Below are 26,261 nucleotides of genomic sequence, written 5' to 3'. Positions count from 1 at the left end.
TAGTGCGGAAAATACGGTACGTTTGAATACTTGTGGACATAGGCTGAAATATATTTACATCTGCAGTTATGCACAACCACGAGCAATAACTTGCCTCTCAAACCAAAATGGAGCGGAGCCTCAATTCATTGCAAATGCTCTTACCGATCGCTGTCTAAAAATATCCTGTTTAAATAAAAAACGTCAGGTGGTGGCAAATGAATTTGCACAGCAATATACATAAAAATGGGACCATCAAAGTCTTGCTGTACATCACATTCGTGCCTCAGCGTCAATTTTCAACACGACTTGGGAGTTGCAATTCATTCGTGCGCTGCACGTGGCATCCCAAACATAAGAGGAGGCCGGCAGGATGAATCGGACTCTTGCGCGACGCGATTTCAAGTGCACATTTTATGCCTAAGCAGCATGGTGTTGGTCAATCCACTGCTCTCATTCCTGAAATGATTTAACTCTGCTTGCTGTAGGATCGATGTGCGCTGAGAAAGAGAATCCCAAAGCAGGGAGAAGTTTACAGAGCTTTAGCCTAAGGCTACATGTTGTACAAAAACCAGCAACAACATCCCTTGAGAAGAGGCGAATCTGCTGCTCCAGCTGAGCTTGTACTTGGAGGAGGTTTATTTGTGCACTGAAGGATAGCTTTTATTGCAGAGAAGTGTATCCTTAAGGTACAGCTTTTTACTTGCCCCCTTTTTTTTAAACTGATGGTGAACAAGTCGGCAAACGATTAGTACTTTGGTTGTCAATGCAGCCCCGAGTGTTGTTTTTCTTTCATACGTGACCAGTCACACCGAGACCGAGAGCCTTTTTTTTTTCCAATCCACCCTCATTTTCCTTAAGCATTCAGCAGACAGAAATTCAATCTCACTTATTATATCCTTATCAGTATGAAATTAAGGTTAATTGACTTTGTGAGGGGAAACATCAAATGAAACATCCCTAAAGGAAACGAAATGAAAACAACGTCATCTTCAATTTCTTGAAATATTTCTCCATACACAGCCTACTTTCCTATTCCACAGCCTGAGAAATAAGCTCCTCTTGTCCCAGGAGATAATAAATGAATTGAAATCACCCCCCCTCCCCCCATACTCCCACCACCCTTTTTTCCCTCCTCTTTCTTTCTTATCGGTCATCTATTTTTCCAGAGTAAGCTATTACTTGTGCCCGTTGCTAGGCAACAAGAAATATTATTAGTGGTTATTATTAGTCGGGCTCTGCAAGAGTAGTACTGAAATGTAAAAGTGGGAACTATGAATGTGTTACATAAATCTTCGGCCCTTTCATCGTGCGTGTAAGTCTGTGTTTGTGCAGTGATTTACCGCCATGTTGGTGCATTTATGAGGTGGGTGGGGGGCGCGGAATAAGAAAATGGAACATTACCCTGAAGGGCTATTTGAAAGTAAATAATTGCAAAGGTGAAACAAATGCTGTTTCAAAAAAAAAAAAACGACACTCCCTCTCCGAGTCCTTAAACAATAATATTGTACAAAAACCAAAAACCAAAGAGTTGTCTTATTACAAATTCTTCATCCTGGGTTGCACATCAATTCACCTTTTGCAATCTGCAGAGTGTGCTCATCGATTCCTGCGCCTGACTGTCGCTTTCTCAAGCCAGCATCCACTACAATGCCTGTTCCGATCAAAAGCATCTTTATATGGCTTGAGAACATTCAGCACAGCAGCCCACGAAATGTGACCTAATCCTGATTAACAGAGGCCTTTAGCCACCACCCACAGTGAAAACAGAGCAGGCAACGTATGCCGTTTGAGAAAGAAAACCACATAAGACCTGATTAACGGAGGATAAATGCCACGGATGCTCACATTAGAGCATAAATATTCATGATGGGGGGGGGTTATAGAATGGGGGGGAAAAGTAATATTTATGTCAGATGAAAGTATATGACGTTGAATAATTAACCACACAGGGCATCCATAATTCATCTGATTCAATTCTATGATTAAAGCATCTGACTATTCAGCAAGGATGTTTACATGTTACATGGGTCTGAAGCATGCTTGACACGAGAAAAAGTCCTTCTGCTTTCACAGAGGGGGGACGAGGGTCCCTTTTAGAGAAGAAAAAGTAGCTGACAAGGGACATTCCCTCTCCTTGTCAAGCTTTCTGTTCCAAAACCTCCCGCTAGCCTTAAACCCTCCTCTTTTTTTCTCCCCCCCAATCTCTTTTGCTTTGCCGCTCCTCGCAAACGAAAATGTGCAACTCTGAGTTTCTTGCTCTCTTTCTCGACTCGCTTTGAGGTAATGAAATCTTTGAGTTGCACAGTTGAGGCGATATTAGAGGAGCCGCCGCACGCTGCAAAGACGAGCGTGGCTGCAGATCTGTGCACTTTTGTTTATAAATGTTTCATACCCGAGGCTCGAGCCCTCCGCTTTGCCTTCACTGTCTCGGCTTCCGTGGCCTCTAACCGTACTAATTATCGCGCTAATGGGTGACCGCTTTGCCACGATGAAAAAATGATCACAGACAGACAATCCGGATCAGGAGAGGGAAGCACATCGCACCACAGCGTGAGATGTCAAAAAGGGGCAGGGGGGCTGGAGGAAGGTGCGTGAGGGCGTACTTACCGAGTGCATAGGTCCCGAGAGGAGGTGGGTGTCCTGACCCAGCATGTTGGACATCATAAGGGCGGGCAGCTCGGGGTAGGAGTAGGTGTTGAGTAGGCCATTGTGAGGCAAGGAGTGAAAGGGGTACCCTGACTCGTGCTCCATGAGGTGCAGCAGAGAAGGGTCAGCATGATTGGGGGGCGTAATTGGGGGGATCTCGTAGTCTTCATCCCCTGCTCCTCCTCCTCCTCCGCCGCCACCGCCGCCATTGCTGCCCCTGCCCGGAGTGGAATAGCTCTGCAAATGCACACGAGGTCAATTAACAGCGATTTAGGCTGATTTGCGCATGCTTGTCAACTAGTCGGCTGTTGTGAATGAATGTTGGCAACGTATTTGGAAAAACACGACAAAATGCAGGTTGCAAAAAAAAGACCTGCATTCATATCCACGGGCAATTCAGACTCTCCAATCTACCGACATGCATTAGCATATCTTTAGCTTCGTGGGTGTGAACTGGAGCACACAGCGGAAATCCACAAAAACAAAATAAAAATATTCAAAGTTTGCACCTTAAAAAAACCCCAAAACATCCAGACGATCAAGTTAAAATAATGCAGCTTGTCAATTCAGAGTCTCGCTATAGATGACAATAGCGAAAATAAAACTTTTGAGTCAAATGCCCAATTATTGCAATTTAGTTTGCCTGCAGCAATGCTTTTGTGTTTTTGTTACAGATTGCTGTCGTTCCACACAGCAAGGAATTATTCAGCAATAACTTGATTCACTATCAATTAAATACTCAGGACGAGACACACGCCACAGCTGTTCAACAGAATATTTTGCCTCACAAATCTCAACAATAAAACGTACAATACAAACAAAATACCATGGAGTGTAACGTGGTGGTTATTTCGTAATCTCAAATATAATCAAACCATTGCCATCTTCTTCATTATAAAAAAAAGCCCAATCAATGTAAATGAGCGGTAAATAAATAAATACATTTTTAAAAAGCCCCGGGGAGTGATGCATGAGCAGAGACGAGGTTGTCTTATGCACAAGCTTGTCTTGACATAATGCTGCACAGAGAAAGATGGTTTTCTGCTCTCAAAAGCATACTGGGGGTATTCACCAGGGAATGAAAAGCAATTTTGTCAGCGGCAATCTGATGCCAACTCCCCTTTATAATGACTGAAGAAAATTAATCATCACAAATAATATTCCAGTGTCAGCCATTCAAGTGCTTTTTAATAGAATTTTTATTATTCATGTCTCGTGGTACACATCAACTAGCCCGTTCTGCAACATTTCAGGAATCAATTGAAGATTGTCCTCATGTAGCCTGTCATCTCACCCTGCCAGTGCAGCAATTCATCTCAGAAACAAACATTTAAAGCAAATAGAAAATGCGGAAGAACAGCTATGATATCGCCCAAGCACAACTGGTGCCTCAAGTAAGGCTGCAGCGCCCTGAATGCATGCGATTACTGGACAGAATGTAATAACACTAAAACATTTTATTATGAGTGCTGAATGTGCCTTTTCTTGACGATTGCTTAAAATGATCACGAACAGTTACACAGTTGTTTTCTTCTTTTTTTTTTCTCCCCACAGTAAAAGGTGTTTGCAATGGCTGGTATCATATCGAATTATGGTTGTCAGCCACTTAGTATACAAATAGAAACAAATCTCAGTATTTCTTTATTTTTTTTACACTTTTCTAAGGGTACCAGATGCATAACATCTGTCAAAATGCTCATGCTGCAACATGAGGAACTACGGTTACCAGTTCTGCATTGTATTTTGTTTGACGCTTTCCCCTGTGAAAAGAGAAATGGGAAAAAAATAATAAATGGACAAAGATAGCCTGCCATGGAAAAAAGCCTACTGTCCCTAGCGCTGCAATGATTCGTAAACTGTTGCAATAGCAAGGAATTCCTTATTCGTTTGAAAGAAAATGCCATGGATGTCCACTGTCTGTGTGCAAATATCACAAAAATCATAGAGAACAAGTCAAACCCCACGTTCCATGTAGGAATGCTGGTTTTGTTAGCTTAGCTGGCTAACTATTTCGGCGAATGTGATAACAACAAACCATTATTTTAGATGAATAGGTCGACATTTGCTGTGGGGTGAGAATATAAACTGGGGAATAATACAATATTAGTTTATATTATAGTTTAGACACCTGATCAATTTCAATAGAAATTACGCTCACTATCAATTAAAATTTAAAAAAAAAAATCAAGATGTAAACCCCGACCCTCGGCATCCTGCTTGCTGTAGGCAGAGGCTACGTTCTGAAATTAGCAAAGTCCTTGTCTGTCGAACATCCGAAGGAGACGTGCCGAGCCACCAAAGCAAAAGTGCAGCGCGTGTGTGGTGCATACGTACGCTGAATGAAAGTGTAGCTTAACCTTAACTCCTTTAAAACCAGTCGCCCCAGTGCAACTATTGCAAAAAGGTGATATTGTCCATGCTAACACGATCAAACAGTTTCGGATGGAGAAGTGGAGTAGAAGTAAATGACTTGCTAGCTCTGTCAACCAGCTCCGACTCGCTCAGCGTTGCACTTCACAGGGAAGTCAAACATGTCCAATGACCAAATGAGCCAGCGAAAAAAAGAACAGGTACAATCAAACCTCAGTTTTCGAACGTCTCTGTTCTCGACCAAAAATTTTTTTATGCCTCGGATTACGACCGAAAATCGGTTCTCGACCAAACTGAGCGCACTTGAATGCCCCACTTGACTCCTCTCGCCTTCCTTACACGAGGAAGTGACACTTCCTCGGGTAGACGAGGAAGTGGAGCTTGCTCATCTAGTGTTCCATTGTGAGCAGACGTGTTCAATGAATATTTTTTTTAAAAAAGATCGTGGTTTCGGTTTTTGGACAAATCGGTTTTCAAACAGCTTCTGGAAAGGATTATGGTCGAAAACCGAGGTATGATTGTAGTCCTTGACTTGATATTTAAATTGATACGTTAATTTCACTTTTTCATAGTTTTATTTTAAAATTACCAAAATTTTGCCTTTTCCTCCAGGTCCTTTTATATATATATATATATAGGCGGCCCGGTAGTCCAGTGGTTAGCACGTCGGCCTCACGGTGCAGAGGTACCGGGTTCGATTCCAGCTCCGGCCTCCCTGTGTGGAGTTTGCATGTTCTCCCCGGGCCTGCGTGGGTTTTCTCCGGGTGCTCCGGTTTCCTCCCACATTCCAAAAACATGCATGTCAGGCTGATTGGACGCTCTAAATTGTCCCTAGGTGTGAGTGTGGGCGTGGATGGTTGTTCGTCTCTGTGTGCCCTGCGATTGGCTGGCAACTGATTCAGGGTGTCCCCCGCCTACTGCCCGGAGATGGCAGGGATAGGCTCCAGCACCCCCCGCGACCCTAGTGAGGATCAAGCGGTTCGGAAAATGGATGGATGGATATATATATATGCTCACAGTTATCTAAACATGAAGCTAATGTTAGGTTATGTTACCTTCTTAGCTAACATAAGTTTTTACACACAGTTAGGTGGTGAGAGATGCCTGAAAATGTTTAGCACGTATTTTCGCACATCAAACGAGGTGGGAAAATGTGTTCCATATTTGATGTTAACTGATTAGAGTTGTACAAAAAATAAAAAAAAAAGGCAAAAACCCCACCCATGATTTGTTTGACTAGTCATTCCATTCCAAGTGTCGCTTATCCCAATCTCCACCTGCAACATGGCGGAACGAAAAATACCAAACACGAAATTGAAAAACTAACTTAATAATTCATACAAGTTTGTCCTTAAGAGCGTTCACAAGAAACCTCTTGGGATACAGCGAATGCAGCGGTTCCAAAATGCAATCATCAGCTAATTATGCTTTTGTTAGTGGCTGCCTACCACAAGAATAACCTGGAGGGAAAAAAAATGTAAACATAAAAGCTGTCATTGTTCTTGTGAGGAGAGTACAGATAAGGATTGAATTACTGAGGTAGAAATAACTCGAGACATGGTTTGAACTATGTGTGTGTGTGTGTGTGAGAGAGAGAGAGAGAGAGAGAGAGAGGGGGGGGGTGCGGGGGGAGAGATGGGGAGAGAGAGAGCGCACTGCATGCATATATGTCCTTTTTTGATGAGTGAACATGAAATAAAATATTCCGTTTGCTCAAAACTAACCCAATGATATGTGTAAAATAAAATAATTACATTTAAACACCGGCAAGGCAACGCGAAACAGTTAGTTGGTATTCATTCAAATGGCCTCTGACAGAAAAACGATGTAATATAGGAGGAGACTTGCTGTATGTTAGACGCCTGTACATCATATATATATATATATATATATATATATACAGCATATATATACAGCATATATATATATATATATATATATATATACTGTATATATATAGGGCAGCCCAGTAGTCAGCACGTCGACTTCACAGTGCAGGGGTACTGGGTTCGATTCCAGCTCCGGCCTTCCTGTGGGTTTTCTCCGGTTTCCTCCCACATTCCAAAAACATGCATGGCAGGCTGATTGAACACTCCAAATTGTCCCTAGGTGTGACTGTGTGCGCGGATGGTTGTTCGTCTCTGTGTGCCCTGCGATTGGCTGGCAACTGGTTCAGGGTGTCCCCCGCCTACTGCCCGGAGACAGCTGGGATAGGCTCCAGCATCCCCGGCGACCCTTATAAAGATGTGTGTGTGTGTATGTATATATATATACACTGTATATAATACAATACATGTGATAAAACATAAGTGTTGACATTTGCAATTTGTCTGGTCAGAGCTATTCAATAGGGGTCCCCCCCCCCCCCCCCCCCCCATCTTTATGGCTTCTTACGATGCCCTTGGAGATAAGCCACGGAACAAGGACATTTTACGTTTAATATTTTCAAATGTAAGATAAATAATTCATAAATATAGGGTATTTCAGGACATGAAGGAGAGTGGATCAAAGTGGGGTCAGAATAAAACACCCAAATGTTGATTCAGCCCTCTCCTTCAACCTTCACACATCCCCTCCAGAGGTGAAATGTGAGCAAATGTGTCTTTTTTTTTTCAGACAAGGGCATTAATTTGATTCTCGGAAGAGCCAGCCAACGTGATTCAAAAGCAGTGGTAATTATTATTTGTTCTTATGCGATGGTGTTTGCTATCAAAGAAATGGTCGGGAGCGGGGGGGGGGGGGGATGTAATTGTGGTCAAAGGATGCAGTTTGGAGCATTCTCTTTGTGTTTGCGCTTTGTCAATTTTTTGTGAAGCAGTATAAAAATAAATAAAAATGCCACCTGAAAATAAATGGAGCCTTTTCGTACCTTCATGTTTTAATTGCCCAGGTCAGTTTTGGGGAGTGCATAAACCTTTCAGCTTAAATGAGTGCAAGAGAACATCCATTCCTCCATTCCCTGCACGGATTATGCTCATTTGGTATATCATCATCTCTTCCAACACATTTGGAACTTAAAAAAAAAAAAGATCTCTTTTCATGATTATGTGACTATGCTTTTATGTGAGTACATTTCGTCGGTTCGGAAAATGGATGGATGGATGAATTCTCTTTTCAACAGAGACATGAACAATAGTCTTAATTTTTGAAGGATGTGTTATGTATGCCATTGTGTGTGATATTTTTAACACTGGGCTGTGTGATTCACTTTTTGAAAATTATTAGGGATGGCAAAGGACATAAGTTGGCTTTTGTCAACATCCTTCATTGTCATACGTCTTTGTGTTTTAAAATAAAAACTGTACTTTCAAATTGCTCACATTTTACATCGGTTGTATGAAATAATGAACTTGTCTTCAGTGGCAATAGATGTGTGAGTATTGTGGTGGTTGAGAGAAATTTTTTAACATCTGGGTGGGTTCCGGGTCTCTTGATGGACTCATTTGTGGCTTTTGATGATAGACTGCTCATCTGGTAATGACATGTTCGTTCAAGAAAGGAAAACAAAATATGACTGAAAACACTCAAGAGCCTGGCACGGTTAATGGCAAGGGCAAATCATCCAGAGACTGCAAATGTGAAGTTTTCAAATTCCTCAAGGGGCCGTTTGATGTAATAAGACGCACACTGGAAACGTGATGAAAATAGCTGAGAAAAAAAAAAAGGACTCGTAAAACTAAATAACTTTGAATGAGTATACAATGTCCTATGGAAAGTCATTCAGCCATATGCTGCTCTGTGAATAAAATGACAGTGCAGCATGGTTTTGGCGACAAACAACAGCTGGCCATGCATACATAAAGATCCTCGCGTCCAGTTTGTGCATGCGAGATAGACACGTGGCAACAGTAAACCTTTAAAAACATCTTATGCGGGAATTTCACATTTCACCTTTCAAGGCAACCTTGTGGCGCGCAAAAAGGCAAGAAATCAAGCTCATCGTCGGCTACAACGGATGAGGAATGACCGAAAAAGCCTGCCTGACCCGTCTTTTTGAAAAAGACGAGTGAGTTCATTTGTATCAACAGGAGCAAACAGTGTGATCGAAAAGAATGAAATAGCACCTGGTTGACTGACAGCGGGACAGAATTGGGATAAGTGAAGTGTGCGAGTCCGGGTGTTCCGCGAGTACGGCGGGGACATAGTTCGTGTCTGTCACTCATGGACCGGTGGGCTACAGAAAGCTTCAGCAAATGGCGAGACGGTAAGCTAACCTCTTCCCTGCTTCACGCCCGCACTGGTAATTCTCTCAAATGTCACATCAAAATGGATCTCATTTAAGAAAGACCCGACTTTCAATTGCAGATGCGGGTTGACCTGAGCTGGACTTTAACACGGCGGTGGAGGATGTACTGTATTTTGAAAAGGTCTAGAAAAGAGCAGTTTTCGACACATTCATCTCTCTTTTTTTATCGCCGTTGTAATTCAATGAGTTGAAGTTGAATGTTTCAACAAAACATCTGTCATCTCTTGGAACAGAAAGGTCTCCAGCACATTTACTATTCTTCTTATTTAAAAAAAAAAAAAAAATATATATATATATATATATATATATATATATATATGTGTGTGTGTGTGGGGGGGGGCATGTTTCTCAGTGGTTCATCTCCCCCGGGGCACACACAGCCGATGCCTTGGTAATCACATATGGCACAATAGCTCGAGTATAATCGCCTTTATTTTTATTTTCATGATGTCACCCTTTTCGCCCCTTGCTTCATGACTCGCACACCGAGCGGAGACAGCAGAAGGGGAGGAGGGGGCGGAGGGGAGAGGAAAAAGCAAGGGAGGGGTGAAAACAAATGATGTGGATCCCTCATTGTTCTTTCTCTATGCCCTCATTCCAGTCAGGGTAATAAGAGAACATTGTGATTTACTGTCAGCCAAGCGCAAGAGTGCATCAGAGAGAATCCACTGCGGCAGGGGCCATTAAAATAGATTTAACTTCCCACAGTATTAGGCCAGATGTCTACACTTCTATTATATTTCAATCAGCCATGACCTTGGTCTCCATGTGATGAGAAAGATCACAAGGGGAGTGAGAGTGAGCGAGAGAGTGAGCGTGAGTGAGCGGGGGGGGAGACTACACGCAGAAAACCAATATAAATATCAAACTACGTTGTCCCGCTAAATCCCTTCGCTCCATCGCACTGCATTTACAGCGAGATGCTGGGACCGAAATAGAAGCAAGGATTCAAGTTCGGTTAAAAGAGTGTATGAATCATTGAGCGCTCTCTTGGTGCTGATAAGTTGCTGCTTTTTGGGAGGGAGAGCCGCCGTTGTGCAGGGAAGACGCATTTCAAGCAGTGTGCCGAAAAGAGTAGAACCGTGGGGTCATTTTGATGTTCTTTCACGAAATCTCACTATCAATCGCCGTATTCTCCCTAATATGGCAATTGTATTTTATGATTATTTCTTTTTCCCCCCACTATGTGCCATCCCTGCATCAAATCCTGCATCCATTTCATGCTCATGAAAGCAGAGCAAAGGTTGCTGCTTGTTCTATTTCTGAGGCTGACGGTAATTGGACTTATTGGCGGGCATGGGCTGACCTACATAAAGAACTACAGATCCCTGGCTACAGCTCTTTACAATCCCTCCATGCATAGGCGTGGATGTTGTGCCGACGCGACTCTGATGTTCCTCCAGCACTGTTTTCAAATATCCATTTTACAGTAGTGCCTTTTTTTTTTTTTTTGGCGGGGCTTAGCCTGACTTGACGAGACTCAGTCTTAAAATGTGAATATATTATGAGACTCTCCCGCCCTTGCCAACGGCTCTCTTTGACCTCAAAGAGAGGGATTGAAATGTATGTTGGTGTTTTCAGAGAATTGCTTTGTATTTCTCATCTTTTGTCTTAAAGGTCCCGTTGTGATGGTGAGAGACAAGCAGATTCACTGATAAGGGTGAAGTGAGTGGCAGTGGGGCTATAATGGTGCACTGTGAGTCACTACTGACTAACCGAGCCTTCGCCTACATCGGGGTGTGTGGTGCCAGTGTGTACTGAGGTGACTCAGAGAGGGATAGCGAGAAGGAGGAGGTGGTGGCGATAGTGGGGGTTAAAGGCTGACATCAACTGTTCTTACAGGCCAAACCACATTTGGGTATCAAGTCACGGAAGGCACAATAATCATGTCAAATAGTTTGAATGGAAAAAGTTTAGATTGGTTGACTCGACCTGACAAGTCAGCCAGGGCGGAATTAAAACCAGAAACGGTCTCTTCTCTTGTTTTGAGAACCTTCAAAATAAGAAATGATCTTCCTTCCGACCCACCTCACCAGAACGTGCAAATCATATGAGAAGCATCTAAAAACGATTTCCCTGCGGAAGAAACCGTCTGCCATATCAAAGATTTCAAGGAGGAAAAACAGCATCTCAGAACCAAAGTGGAACATCCACATTTCAGAAAATGAGATTCAATACGTTCTGTGCATTGTAATGTCGATCGACAAGCGGTCCCTGAAAACACGCCCTTTAATTTACAGAATAAGCAGATTTATGTCAATAAGCTTGCAGCATGCCCGCAATAACTAACTAATAACATTGGGGCTATAAAGGCGGGATGAGCAGACAATGCAGAAAGTTTGAAGTGTGTCACTCTCCGGTTGGGTCAAAAACTAAAGAATATAATAGATCCGTCTTCAAATGAGTTTTAAAAATGGACAGAGAGGGGCGCTGGCCTAACATGTAACGGATGGTCATTCCGGAGGGAAGGACCAGCAACAGAAAAGGCTAAATCCCCTCTGAGGTTCTGCTTAGTCCTCGGCACTTCCAGTTTGCGACGTTGTGCGATTGAAGTCGTCTTTTCCCGGCCAGTCATAGCGGCACCCCTCATTTGCATTGACATCTGGGCGGTCGGAGTGCAGTATGCTCGAGTACGCCAAGCTTGACATTGCGGAAAGAGAAATAGACTCGCTGGGGTCAATCCATGACATTGACAGATAAACTGCAAGATCTCCCCTTGTGGATGATGCAGTCGATGTCATCCCTCCATCCATCCCTCTCCAATCTGCAGGCATAACCACTCAAACATAGATTAACTAAAGTGTGTTAGTGTAGCGGTTGCATTTAGTGTAAATCGATCATGCCTTGAGTGAAACGCTCAGCTGCTCCGTTCGTAGCAACAGAGCTAACCCAATGTAAATGACGCCAGCTTGCGCTCTATAAGTGTACGCCATTAAACGAACACGCACCTTAGACAAACATTCATTTTATTGTGTGCTGGAAACAACATCAGAGTGATAGAAGGTGCAAAATAACATTAATATCGCCCAAATCAATCCAAAATTAGTTTGAGTAATTTTTTCCAAGACTGTGAACAGAACCGTTAATGATGGAGGTTAGCAATTTCTCAGTTTTTTTTAAATTCATCCCCAGAGTCAGTTTAGGAGCGGGGCTCGGTACCCATCCCTACCAACGACAGACTACTGGCAGTACCTAAGTCTAAAAACAGCAAAATAAACAAAAGCAAAATGAAAAAGGAACAGAATCAGCGGGGGCGCGAGACTAACTAAAGAGCTTTCTATACAATACACAAAATTGGGCACTCTTCTATTGCAGTCGGCCAAATCAATAAAGACATCGGGCACAGAAAGACACCTATGAGCAGAATTTACAGGAAGAAACTTAGACCAGTGCTTCAAATGGACACAAGGCTGCAGGTCTAAAAATTAGAGCGAGGGACACACACAAACACAAACACAAACTCCTTTTATCTTAAAATATACTTTTCTACACAGCTGCTTCTCCTAATCCTCCTTTTGTTGCCTTTCATTTTCACATCACTATCTAAAATAAACAAGATGTACATGCATGCAGGCTAATTACAGAGTGAGGAGAAACCAGTCAAAACTTTCTAAAATACATACGCACACACACACACACACACACACACACACACGCACACGCGCACACACGCACACACACACACACTCGCCAACAGATCAGGCCTGATATGAATCCAAAAGACTCTTATTGTCCATTGAACCAAATTAGAAAATGTCTGGTCGGTGTTGAAGGTAGCCATTTTGGTTTGGTGGCGAGCCTTGTCATGCTGCTATTACCCCCCGCTCGAAAAATATACACCGCAATCAGCATTATTTGACACATGCGTGCTAATCAGAATAAAGTGAGATGCTTTTCAGTGGGACGCAGAGGGAGGGGGAGCCCGGGGAGGGGGCGTTCTCTTCTGCTCACAAGTGACAGACAATTTTCAGTTGCCACAAGAAGAGCACTAAACATTATTCTCCCAGCTCGGACAGTTCCAATCGTTATTTCTGTGCACTGTTCCACGGCTTAGCGGTAATAAGAGGCACAATGTTTCTTTTCCTAATTTCTTGTAAAAATGACGATTGTCTTGTTTTACCAAGCAAGGGACAATCAGCTATATGATTGAATAAAGTAGGTTAAAACCAAATATGTGATGCCGTCTGGACGCGTGAATCAGTCAGCCAAGATAACAGAAAAGAATCATTCATTTTTCTAATGGTTTTGGACAGATAAACAGAATAAGCTGTCCAAGGTTTGACACTGTGAGATGAAGGAGACACACGTAAAAGCATCACAAGCCGACAGAAAGTGTACAGTGGTCAGAACCTTGAAAACATCTTGTTTGAATGAAGTGATTGCGTCTAAGCAGACAGTAACCCCCCCTATAAAGCTGTTTCTGATTAGCGGTTCTCTCTTTTTAAGAGTGCAGAGATGTTATGTGTAATGCAATCTCCTGGCTGTGTCGAACTGCTACTTCACTGTGTATACTGTGGACGACGCAAACAATGGACTCTCTGTTCTGGCTCCATCTACCTTTTTTTCACTTAGGCATGCATCATGGTTAAGGCTCCTATATGCTCCTGAATCTACAGTTCAAAATTCTATTAAGGGACGAGAGACTATACATCTACTTAATAAATGGATCTAAATCCAGATGATTCCTTTGCGTGCAGCCATTTGACAAAATAAAATGGATTAAATTCAGCACACCATTGTTTTTTTTCAGTGGACTGCATCTCTGGAGCCTTTTCACAGCAGAAGTTATAAAAGCCAAATGTATATACACGTGCTTGTGTGTACAATGATTTAATTAACGTTACGGTAATCCCCCCATTTCAAATTGATGCAGAAAATCATTCCATATTTGAGACTCTGATTTGTTGGATGTAAAGTCAAAAGCCAGAAGTATTTAATAAGCAAAATGCATGAAAATTACGCATCCATTAACAAATGAGTCACACGCAGAGCAAATGGCTCCGATTACTAACGCTGCATGATGTTCAAATAAAGTAGGCTTTTTTTTTTTTTAATGTACTTGCATTGTAATGAATCTTTGCAGAAATTTTACTCTGAATCATTGATGCTGTGCTGCCATATAACCGATTGCGCTCAAATCCACGATTCAAACCTCTGAATTGAATCAGTGAAAGTGACAAATAGGCGTGCAGAAACAATGAAGTAATTTTACCCCCACATAATTTCGTTATAATTTTGACAGGACACTAGCCTGGAATACGCAGAAGCGCATGTCTGTCATCGGCATGGCAACCATAAATCCCCAGTCATATTATTTAACCAGCCAGGCCACCTCGAAAGGTGTGTTCGCATTAACTTTCGTGTTTACCGCTGCAACGCACAAATTCTAAAAACCTATGCTTGTTTACAGGAATTGATTTTTTTTTAACCATGTCTAAATGTGAACTTCATTTCGAGCACAGAAAATTAAATCAAGCAACAAATGCAACTTGATTGGTTGCTAAGTGTTGTTACAACTTGTGCTACTGCATAAATAGCAACAACATGGTACAAGACTGACAGGCGGCTTAAAAATTCTTCCCTTATAGATCTTAGTGCAAGTGAAGGCCAAGTTATTAATCGTTCTAGCATTTCATGTTATTGCTTAATATTTGAAACCATCAACACTCCAGCAAAGCCATGCGCACTTTACCCCCGCACTCCCCCTTTCCCATTTCAAATGATTGTGGTGCATTAAAGGATTTTGGGAATTAAAGCCAGTGAGTGAACTTTGTGTTTATGGTGAGGAGTTTCGGGACTGGTGAGTAAGCTTCTCTTTGACATCACTGACAGAGCATCAACTGCAGCTGAGATGTTTTGAAAAGCCCAAATTGCTTTATCCACTAAGAAGCTATTTGTTGACACAACAGGGCAGACCTGCCGAGGCAGTCGGTGATTGACACATGGCTGCCGCAGCGGAGAAAGTACAAAGCCGGACATTTATCCCAATTAGCGCGCAGACGTGTATGCATGTAAAGTGACGTAATTAGGGCAGGCCAGCAAATGTGGCTAACAATAATGGACCCCTGGTCTGTGATGAGAACTATAAGTAGACAATAAGCTTTAAAGCTCCCTCTCGACCTCTCATTATAGTCGCGGAATCCTAACATCAAAGGTAAGACAACCTTATGACTATCCAGTAATCCCTCGTTTATCACGGGGTGTTACCTTCCAAAAAGAACCCGTGAGAAGTGAAATCCGTCAAGTAGTTCTCTTTGTTTTTGTGGGTGTTGTTTTGCGAGCATGTTGTTTGGGTGTTCGTCTTGCGAAGACTAGAACATTTTGGAAGTAGAGGCGCGTTTTCCATGTAAATGTCCTAATCCATTCCAAGCCCCCCAAAATTCAGACATAAATGTTTTATAAAGCATAAAAATGCATCAAAATCCGTAACAAATACAGTCAAACCTCGACTTTCGAATGTCTCGGTTCTTGACCAATTCGGTTTTTGACCAAAAATTTCGAGTTTTTTATGCCTCGGATGACGAACAAATTTCGGTTCTCGAACAAACTGAGCGCACTTGAACGCACCACTTGACTCCTCTCGCCTTCCTTACACGAGGAAATGACGCTTCCTCGGGTGGACGAGGAAGCTTCCTGGTGTCGCTTTCCATTGTGAGCAGACGTGTTCAATACACCATTTTTTTTTTTTTAAAAAGAGCGTGGCTTAGGTTTTCGAACAATTCGGTTTTCGAACAGCCTTCTGGAACAGATTATGGACGAAAACCGAGGTTTGACTGTACATGTTTTTCAATTAGATTATTGCACAAAAAAATGAGAGTTGTGTTTAATGTAAAAACAAAGAAAGAATAAAAATGATGGTCATTTTACTTTTACCTGCGTCCTCATCGTTGCCCTCTTTAGTTCATGTTCTCTCTCAGAAGTGGTTTTTGCTTGCCGTTTTGTAAAGAACTGATCGAAGGATGTTTGCTTTTGTCAGCTTTGAACAATCCTTAGAAAATGCCCAAGGTAAATACTTTTTCTGGGTGATTCACAACTACCTCGTAAAACGATCGGAGCGCCTCATGGCCCAAGGGGGCGAATAACAAGGACGCTGCATCGACACATATCTATCTATTTAGCTAGCTACACACATAGACACGTACGGTAGAGGTCCCTCCTAGCCAATGGATGCCAGGATGATGCTCAGGAATAGTCAATGGCAGAGCAGCTTTGTTGCATTTAGGAAACTCGGAGCTGCGAGTCGTGGCCCATCCTGTATTTTTACCTTTCTTATCTTGAAATTTCTTTCGGAACAAAAGGCACTATATTCCTGTTGAGGCGTTTCGTAACTTGAAAATTTCATATGAAGAGACATTCGTAAGTAGAGGTACTGAGGTACTGATTGAGCAAGCACATGAATAAAGAAACAACCGGAATGAATTAGGAACAAAGAATATGTCACTCTCTATTACGGCGCAGAACGTGACAAGTTTATGTGTGTGTTTCTGTACACCCCATGGTCTTGACCCGTCAGTGACGCTATTTAGCAAGGCTCTAATTGACGAGGAGGGTCCACCTCTCCATGTTTTCGCTCTCTTTTCTGACTGCTGGATCAACAAATCCCAATGTTCCCCAACTGGCCATATGTCCAGCCGCGTGTACCCGCACAGCAGCTGGGAGCACTCTACGCCGCGCCTGTGCGTACCTCCCCGACTGTGACCATGACTGTGCATCCATAACAAGCAGTGCATCAGCGACGCTGCGAGCCATTTGATGTGGCTGCCATAAGCTGTGAGTGACCTGTTGACTCACACGGCGATAGCATTGCTGATGCTGTAATCCATATATACATAATCTGTCAATGGCATACATTTTGTGGTTTGTGGCAATCTACGTAATGGTGAAAACAGGAAAAAGTTAAGTATCCCTTTGAGCGAGTGACATTCAAAACAACCAAATATGGCGATCATAAATCTACTTATGGGCGGCCCGGTGGTCCAATGGCTAGCACGTCAACCTCACAGCGGTGCAGGGTTTGATTCCGGCTCTGGCTTCCCTGTGTGAAGTTTGCATGTTTTCCCCAGGCCTGTGTGGGTTTTCTTCGGGTGCTTCGTTTTCCTCCCACATTCCAAAAACATGCATGGCAGGTTAATGGAGCACTCTAAATTGTCCCTAGGTGTGAGTGTGAGCGCGGATGGTTGTTCGTCTGTGTGTGCCCTGCGATTAGCTGGCAACCGGGTCAGGGTGTCCTCCGCCTACTGCCCCAAGACAGCTGGCGTAGGGTCCAGCACCCCCCGCGACCCTTATGAAGATGGAGCAGACCAGAAAATTAATGGATGGATGGATGGATGGATAAATCTACTTATATTTAATTGTTAGTTTTTGAACTGTACCGTATTTTCCACACTATAAGGCGCACCTAAGAGCTTTCAATTTTCTCAAAAGCCGACAGTGCGCTTTATAATCCGATGCACTTTACAGTATATATATGGATCAATATTTAGATTTCTTGGACATAGTATTTTAAATGTTCTGTGAAGCGCTTTGTTACAGCTGCAGCGGTTGTGAAAGTTCTATATAGATAAAGCAGTATTGCATTGTATTGTATTCACTTTAGTGTAGCTCCATCTCGTGGATATATAATGCAACCGCAGCCACTATTGTAGCCTCTATACTATGCGCCTTATAATGCGGTGTGCCCTATATATGAAAACAGTTTTAAAATAGGCCATTCATTGAAGGTGCACCTTATACTCCAAGGCGCCTTATAATGCGGAAAATACAGTACAATTTTTGCTCTTGGTAAATGGTCTGCACTGCTTGGTCCACACCAGAATGTTTACAGGTGTGAGTCTGGAATAGTGGTATAGGTGTGTTCAGCGACTCATCCATTTTTATTCAGACAAGTAAGTTACGATATTTCCAAGAATGGTGCAAGTGCTGTACATTAAAAGATGCCCATAAAATATTTATTTGAAGGCAATAAACCTTCATCGGCCCACATTTTCTTGGATTAAGACTAAAATCGATCAACTATGATTGCTACCGCAGCTCCGTAGATGTTTGAGCCCTGCAAACTCTGAATGCTACCTAATAGACAACACATTTTGATGTCCCAAATTAAACCAGATGGAAGAATCGTATTATCCTCGCAATCACAACAGCAGTACACATAAACAACTCTGACGGACATAAAGCTTTCAGCGCGGAGCTTTGCGTCCAAAGCCTTTTTTCCAGAGCGAGTGAATCACAACCACAACAAACAGCTTAACAATAATAAATCAGAGTTTGTTTATTTAATACAGAAAAGGTATTAGGGCACAGGTTTAATTTGGGAAAAGTAATGATGGAAAATCTGACCAATGCTATTTCCAGAAACAAACAAAAACTGATTATTTCATTGGCAGCATGAGTTGGTGCATCTGTCTTGCAGCCAAAGGTTCTGAATTTGAATCTCAGCTCAGACTTTTTGGGGGGAGTTTGAATGTTTTTCTCTGTGCTTGTGTGTGTTTTCTCCAAAGTTACTCCTGTCCTCCCCCCCCCCCACCCCCCTCCCCACAAGACGTGCAAGTTCATTTAATTGAAGTCTCTCACTAGCCTAGAGCTGTGAATGCACACGTGGATGCCCAAAGTCATCTGGGATGGAATCCATCTTAAATGTGACCGCAAGCAGGTTTTATGAATGCACTGTATGGACCATTGTGAAAACATTTTAACAAGTCAGGTACGACTATAACTACTGCCCTTATTTTGGCAACATTCTCACAAAACGTGAATGTACTTTCTGATGGCATTTTTTTTTTACAGCAGATCCAAATGCATGGAAACAATTTTTCAGGCACGCAATCATTCTACCAATATTTACTGCCAAATGCACTGTGCAGTACTAAAACAGAAAGATATTACACAGACATAAATGTCAACACTGTTTTTTTAAATCTCTATAGCAGTGGTTCTTAACCTGGGTTCGATCGAACCCCAGGGGTTCGGTGAATCGGTCTCAGGGGTTCGACGGACCATCTGCCATGGAGGTTAACCTTTGAAATGCTATTTACATTTTTCTGTTTTTAATAAAAAAAAAATTTAATATCTTGAATTTGTAAAAAATATGTTTATTTATTTTTCGCTCATAGGGTTCGGTGGATGTGCATATGAACTGGTAGGGTTTGGTCCCTCTAAGAAGGTTAAAGAACCACTGGTCTATAGTGTCCCGTAAGGTAAAACTAGTGAATGATTTGGGCACACCTACCTGATTTGGTGACCGAAACTCTTGGTTATTGTCATTCATGTACATGTTGTCACCATCAAACTGCGGGAAGAAACACAGGGGAGACGTTAACGTGCAATCCAAATACGTATAAATCAATAAATACGCCACGGAGGAGCCGCGCACTGGTGAAGCCCTTTATGGGTGGCCCGAAGTGTGAAACTAATGGCTTTGTCACTTTGGTTAAACCTTATATGTGTGGCATGGAACTGTCGGTAATTACTGTTCATCAGCGGGGCCGGTAATGAGGCTACATGAGCTCAGTGGTGAAAGATAGGCCGTTCCCTGTGGGCTCTGCGGCGTGTGAGAAGGAGTGTGAATGAATCAGTGGGCCGCGGCGACGCGCCATGTCTTCGAGAGCCAGCTAACAAGGCATTGAAAGATCACTTGCTGCAGGTGCCAAAACATTGTCTGACGGGGGTTAGGACTCAAACAGTAACCCCTGACACCCTGCCGCCGAGAGTGTCGGGAAACCATCCGGGGCCACCTCTTGAGTGCTACATGCAACACGCTGGCTCTGATGTCAAGTATGCGGGGAAGGATTAATCCCAGAGGAATTCCCCTGCAAAGATCAGCTGTGACAAAGAGGGAAAACAACAACTCGCATTCTGTTTTTAGCTCAGGAGAAAATGAGATTCCTCCCCACAAACAGCTCGGTAAGTGAACAGGTGCAGTGTCAAGGTGACGGAGAAAGTGCTACCCTGTTAAGAGGAGACGTATTGTGAAACGCCCTTGGCTTCCAAAGGCATCACACTTTTTCATAGCACGCATGCAGCAAATGGAACAAACCTTGACTGGGCTGGATAATAACAATCGTGCGTGCAAGCACACACACACGCACACGCACACCAACTCAATGTGTCAAATGAAGCCCTCTTTTTGTTTGCTGACTGAGGTCACTCTTTGTAATATCACTGCACAGAAGCCAGACAGCAGAGACAACATGATCAAACTCGACAGCGTTCCACACCAGATTCCTCAGATGTAAAGCTACTGGGAGCCCTTTTTATTCGGGTGTCTGTCTTTGTGCACACGCACAAAAAGAAAAAAAAAAGTACCCTTGAAGACAAAGTAAACTATGCTGGGTAAGAGAGAACAAGAAATAGGATATGTCATACCCGGTGCAAACAATGACCAACAAGAGTGCGGACCTTCATCAACGTATAAACATTTGTCATCTGCAAAATCAACACGCTCGGATTTTAAAGAATTAAAGGATTTTTCCCCCCCTCGCACTTTCTTTCAAATCCAATGTAAAATGATCCTACATAGACTATCCATACATTTCAACCTAATATGAACATCTGCATTAAAATTTCTGTGGCACATGTGCAATCTGGATCAGATCTTTGTTAAATTGGACTTGTTGATGACTGTTCCGGAACATTTTAAATAAGTCATTTGTTTTGGAACCAACTATCAATCGGAACATTCTTATAAAAATTTCAAGATGATATAAAACCTGCGGGCTGATGAGGTGCAAACAGGCAGTTGCAAACACACGCAGATGAAATCATCATTTCAAGTATCAACACGTTAACTTGACTAATAGACCATATTATATCTAATCATCTTGTTGATATGAGAAATGCAGGTACAATAAACGAGCATATGAGAGGAGAAATAGAAAAATGAATGGCTGTTATTGGACACTGTTTGGTTAACGATGCCTCGCGTAGCAGCCATTATGGGGATTTACACGACTGTAAGAAACATTATTCAGTGGTGCCTTGACTTACCACTTTAATTTGTTTTTCGTGACCAAGTTTGAATTCCAAACATTCAGATCTCGATATCCCACCTTTTCTCTCTGTATTGAATGGAACTTTTGTTTTGTGTTTTTGATCAGAAGAAAGCACTTTACAGAGTACTGTATTTAATAAAATGATTTTATTTATTTTTTAAATTGTGCTTACCATGATCAATACATCGGGCAGGTTCTGCTGGTGTGTGAGTGACTCTTGGTAACCTGGGGCAGTATAATATAGACGCACATAATACACGACGTTCACAACTAAGTGAGTGCGTAGGCTTCAGTAATATTAGTTGTTTATCGCAAAACAATTCAGTGACCGTGACAGAGACTGTCTGTCTACATGTGCTGCTGCACCGTCGGTGTCCAAATATCAGATGCATCAAGACTTACAGCACAGCAACATCGAAGCTATTTGTTTCCCGATCTATGGCATTTCGTTTCATGGTGTATTAGCATTCAGCTAGCAGACTTTCCTAAGGCAAAGCTATGTGGCTGTTTTAAATGCACAATGAATAATTCTATTTGTTTGATGTTTAGCTTGACAGTAAAATTCAAATGGGAGTGGCAATAAACTGCTTGTACGAAGTCTTTGGGCTCATCGAGCGCTCATCCCTCAAATATTTCCTTCCGAGTTAAAGTTGAAATTTGGTGGCGAGATCGCTGCTCGCATTTGACTGCAAATGCCCACACACAAGAAATAATAACAGAAATAATGACTTACACTCTTATATTATTCGAATGACCTTCCACAAATGAATGGGTCCTATTCAACTTAGCACTTAGCGAATGGCAGTATGGAAAAAAAAAAGCGGCTCACGCATCCATTAACACCACAACAATGCCTCAATAGATGTACACCTTTCCATTATTACCTGCTATCACAACTAGAGCTCAAATGAATACATTGCTACATGAGTGTTGTATTTTATTTTATTTTATTTGAAGCAAGGCATTCAATTATACGCGCAGGGAAAGATAAAACTCTGCACAGGGAAAGCTGCACACTTTCTTCAAATGAGATGCTGACTCATTTACTTGATGCGTCGGAGAAAGATCAAATTTGCTTAATGAAGCACGGAGCGTGGAGTTGGGGTGGGCAGATTAATTTGAAAACCACTTTCATATTAACCTTGCAAGGCAGATGGACCCAAGGGAGAATACAAGTTGAAGTCCATCTTGTCAAAGAGCGTCACAAAATTGAAGATAGAGTAGCAGTAGAAGATTCCTTCAATAAATGCGTGTGTGTCCTAACTTTTCATGAACGACTGATATTTTCCATTAAAATTGAATCCAAAAAGCTGATTCATAATCAGGAAAACGACTTACGGGATTTCTCTTGGACTATTTAGGAACTGATGAAATAAATGGCTGACTCAAAGACAGAAGTTAAACAGCAAGGTTTTCCGAATGAACTAATAATGGCGCCTTAAAGGGATAGTGTGTATAAATGTGAGATGTTGATGAGATCAATGTTCATTCTTTTTTAAAAATCCACTCCTAATTATGATAAAATGCCAAAATATATATCTACTTTTTTTTTCATATAATCGTAGGTCTAGTGATCGCTAATTAAATGACATGGGTCGCGCCACACCATACAGGAGGATAACGTGCCACCACCATCTTTCTGCTCAGGATACCCGAACGAGACAAATCACCCGATCGCAAATATGCTGGATCAATGACTACACCATGGGCAACAACCGCCAGGCGCTTACTTTGTCACTTGAGGGAATACTCAAAGTCGTTAGTGCCTTTTGCTTGCACCTCTGCTGAAGAAATGGGCGGTTGGCTTTGCGAAGAGGGGTCCCCTCTGAGGAACTGTAGTGCGCGTGTCGAACTGAGGTCGTCGCGTCGTTCTCTTCGTTCACTCGATGGCATTGAAAAATCCAAAGATTCTAAACGCTGTCCCTTTAATCGAACAGTGTGGATTTTCAAGAGAAGATATCTTCATTAAATGAGAAGCAAAGAAAATCACTGACGGGGAGCCGATCATTCTCAACATTCACATCATCGCTAAGTGGGAACTCAACACAGCCTGTGCCCGCGCCACAGTATGCGAAAGTACCATTGCCCCATCGGTGACCTGTCGCAAATAAGAATAAATAACATTCAACGCGGAAAAGAGACGACCCCTCCAAAAGACGAAATGCAACCCAGAAAGGTCGGCCATTTTGTGCTTCGACATGGCTGCTCCTATCTTGCGACATAAAGCACCCCCAGCCCGTTTCAGCTCTCCTATGCACTGCCTCGCTCTCTTACTTTAAATGCCAATTTATCCCGGACTCAATGCTATCAGCTCTGCCATTACTCCACATTTACAGCAGAAATCATCTTCTCATTCACTGCTCTTCCATTTGCCTCCACGCCCCCTCCCTTTCTCCTCTCGTGCTCTCGCCGTCTCCAACCTCTCGTCGCAGTTGCAGCCTGCCTCTACTTCTCTTCTCTCCTCTCTTTCTTCACAGGGCCTTGGCATCGCTCGCTCCCCGGCAGTCTAATTGGGCATTCTGCCTGAGACAAGGGCCTCATTAAGCAGTAATTACACACATGTTGTTTTCGGCAAACATCTCTATTTGGATTGCTTTGCATGGTAATTGTTCAGCGGGGACCGCTGCTCGCGATGTTTCCCTGCATGACACGTGGTGCAGCCAGAGAGTAATGAAAAGGAATGGAGAGCGTAATAATAGGATGTGGAAGAGAGATAAATTAGGAACGAAAGAATGCACACGTAAAAGGGATACGAGGGGAAGACCAAAGTCGGTGGCCTAAAAGGATGAAGGTGATACCCTAAACCGAGAGAGAGACAATACATAATAGGGATTCGGTGGGAGAGGAAAGGTGGGTGGAGTGGTAGAGTGTGAGAAAGTAGAAGATGGGGAAGAAAGTATCGCGCAGTTAGCGAGGCCCACAACTCGGTCATGCCTCGCAATTGTCGACAAAGCTGAGTGGCTCAAAGCTAACGAAGCCAAAAGGTGGAAGTCATGCTAACTAGGATGTCCAGGGAAAATATTTACACGCCGCTAATCGCGCCCCACACTGCTAGGCAACCAATTCATCGAGTCACAGGTGAGACGGGAGGGCGGCCGAATGACAGGCGTACAAGCTCGGGTTTGGGTTTGATTGATGGACAATCCATAATCTCCGCATAAACATCTGTCTGCGAGGGGGGTTGGGTACAGAGAGCGACATAGAGAGAGAGAGAGAGAGAGAGAGAGAGAGAGAGTTTGTGTGTGTGATGCATCGTTTTTTTATGTTTAGACATCACTAACTTTAGACATCCATAGACATCACTAAAGCCCACTGTCATAGGACTTATTTTGCAAACTAATTAAACTTTTAACGGCATGTGCACGGTACAAAAAAAAAGTTGACGTACGTGCCGAATTAAATTATTCAACAAAGTCATTTAAAATGCATATACCAGCTGCCATGTTACAGTTTTGCTGTGTATTTTTTTTAAATCATATATTCAGCCTGCAATACATTTTTACATGAATTACAATGCAAACGAGGGCGGCCAGGTGGTTTAGTGGTTAGCACAGTGCAGAGGTACCGGTTCAATTCCAGCTGCGGCCACCCTGTGTGGAGCTTCAATGTTCTCCCTGCGTGGGTTTTCTTCGGGTACTCGGGTTTCCCCCCCACATTCCAAAAAACATGCATGGCAGGTGAATGGAACACTCGAAATTGTCCCTTGGTGTAATGGTGATCTATGTGTGCCCTGCGATCGGCTGGCAACCCGAAGACAGCTGGCATTGGCTCCGGCACGCGCCACCACCCTTGTGAGGATAAGCGGATCAGAAAATGGATGAATGGACAATGAAACGCGCTTTCATGGAAATCATTTCTTTCGATTATCTGTGGACATTTTTTTTTTTTTAATGCGAGAACCTTTTATTTCCCGCAACAACTTAGTTAATCACCATAAGGTGTAGCGCATACCTGTATCTGAAAATCACTGGTTGCCATTTCAGTCGCCATACAATGACTGTATCTGCATCTGGCTTTGATCAATAGAAGCACAACAAACACACGACCTTTATGCGACTGAAGTCAGACGTAATTAGAGCTGTGAATTACACAGCCATCAACATTCAGGTTAAATTGAAGCAGCACTTTTGCCTCAGTCAACATTATACTTAAGTCGTGTACTGCTGTGTGTCTTGCACGACAGCGCATACAAAAGCAGATCCTATTACCCGTACGGTTGTACTTTTATCTCATTCCGCATCAGCGTGGATCGTTGATGTGACAATAAAAAGTGCGGAAAAAGTACAGTGTCTTAACACTCAAGAAACTTTTAGAACTTTTCACTGTATATAAGAGAATCTCAAGCAGAATGAGTAATACTTGTGACTTTAAAAGCCTTTTCCAGCACACCAAGTCTCTAAAAATAATTCTCTCACCGAGCGGAATTAACAAGCCCAGAACACAGTACACAGCCATTCTGTGAAGATAGGGGTGTGGTGGTGCTGGTGTGTAGAAGGGGAGGGGCGGGGGTTGGGGGGGGGGGGTCCTCATACAATATGCATGGCTGTTTGAGCACCCTCCTTCCTCATCTTCACCCTCTTCTCTTGATTTCTCTTTCTACATCTCTCACTCGCTCCCTCTTTCTGTGTTCAATTAAGCTGCAGGAGAGACCCAACAAGCCTCAATCTGAGACAATGTGCCCCTGAATTTTGATGTTTCCCAACACACACACACACAAAAGAGGGGAGGATGCAAAAAAAAAAAAAAAAAAAGACACACCACCAGCAAACATTGAAGGTGGCAAAAGCATTCAGGAAAGCGCGTGCACGCGCACACACACGCACACACACGACATTGTAATGTAACGATGAATGTGTATTTGATTGTTTATCTTGAGATGGATTGAAACAGGGCCTCTTCCTGGGTGTGACAGCATGCCACACGCACACCGAAAACACACCCACACTCCACTACAGTTGGACCTGACTCGCGCACAGCAAAGGCCCACGAAGTAGGCCGTACGTCTTTTCAATGGATTCACTGTCGCC

The 26,261-nt window shown here is 42.8% G+C and overlaps 1 protein-coding gene across 2 annotated transcripts in view; it reads right to left on the bottom strand.

Annotated features, from left to right (window-relative positions):
- Positions 1-26,261, bottom strand: part of LOC147210382 (TOX high mobility group box family member 2-like) — a 104,684-nt gene that overhangs the window by 34,561 nt on the left and 43,862 nt on the right. For both annotated transcript variants that reach the window (XM_086109798.1, XM_086109808.1), the window contains 2 exons: positions 19,473-19,532; positions 2,590-2,865 (listed from right to left, as the gene is read on the bottom strand). In XM_086109798.1, the coding sequence (XP_085965924.1) occupies positions 2,590-2,865; positions 19,473-19,532 (336 nt within the window). The remainder of the gene's footprint in view (positions 1-2,589; positions 2,866-19,472; positions 19,533-26,261) is intronic.

This window comes from Hippocampus guttulatus, chromosome 1, assembly GCF_054856545.1.
Source record: "Hippocampus guttulatus isolate MCC_2025c chromosome 1, RoL_Hgut_1.0, whole genome shotgun sequence".
NCBI classification, from domain to species: Eukaryota; Metazoa; Chordata; class Actinopteri; order Syngnathiformes; family Syngnathidae; genus Hippocampus; species Hippocampus guttulatus.
Note: the sequence above shows the minus strand (reverse complement) of the source record. Positions and strands in the feature narration are given on the sequence as shown.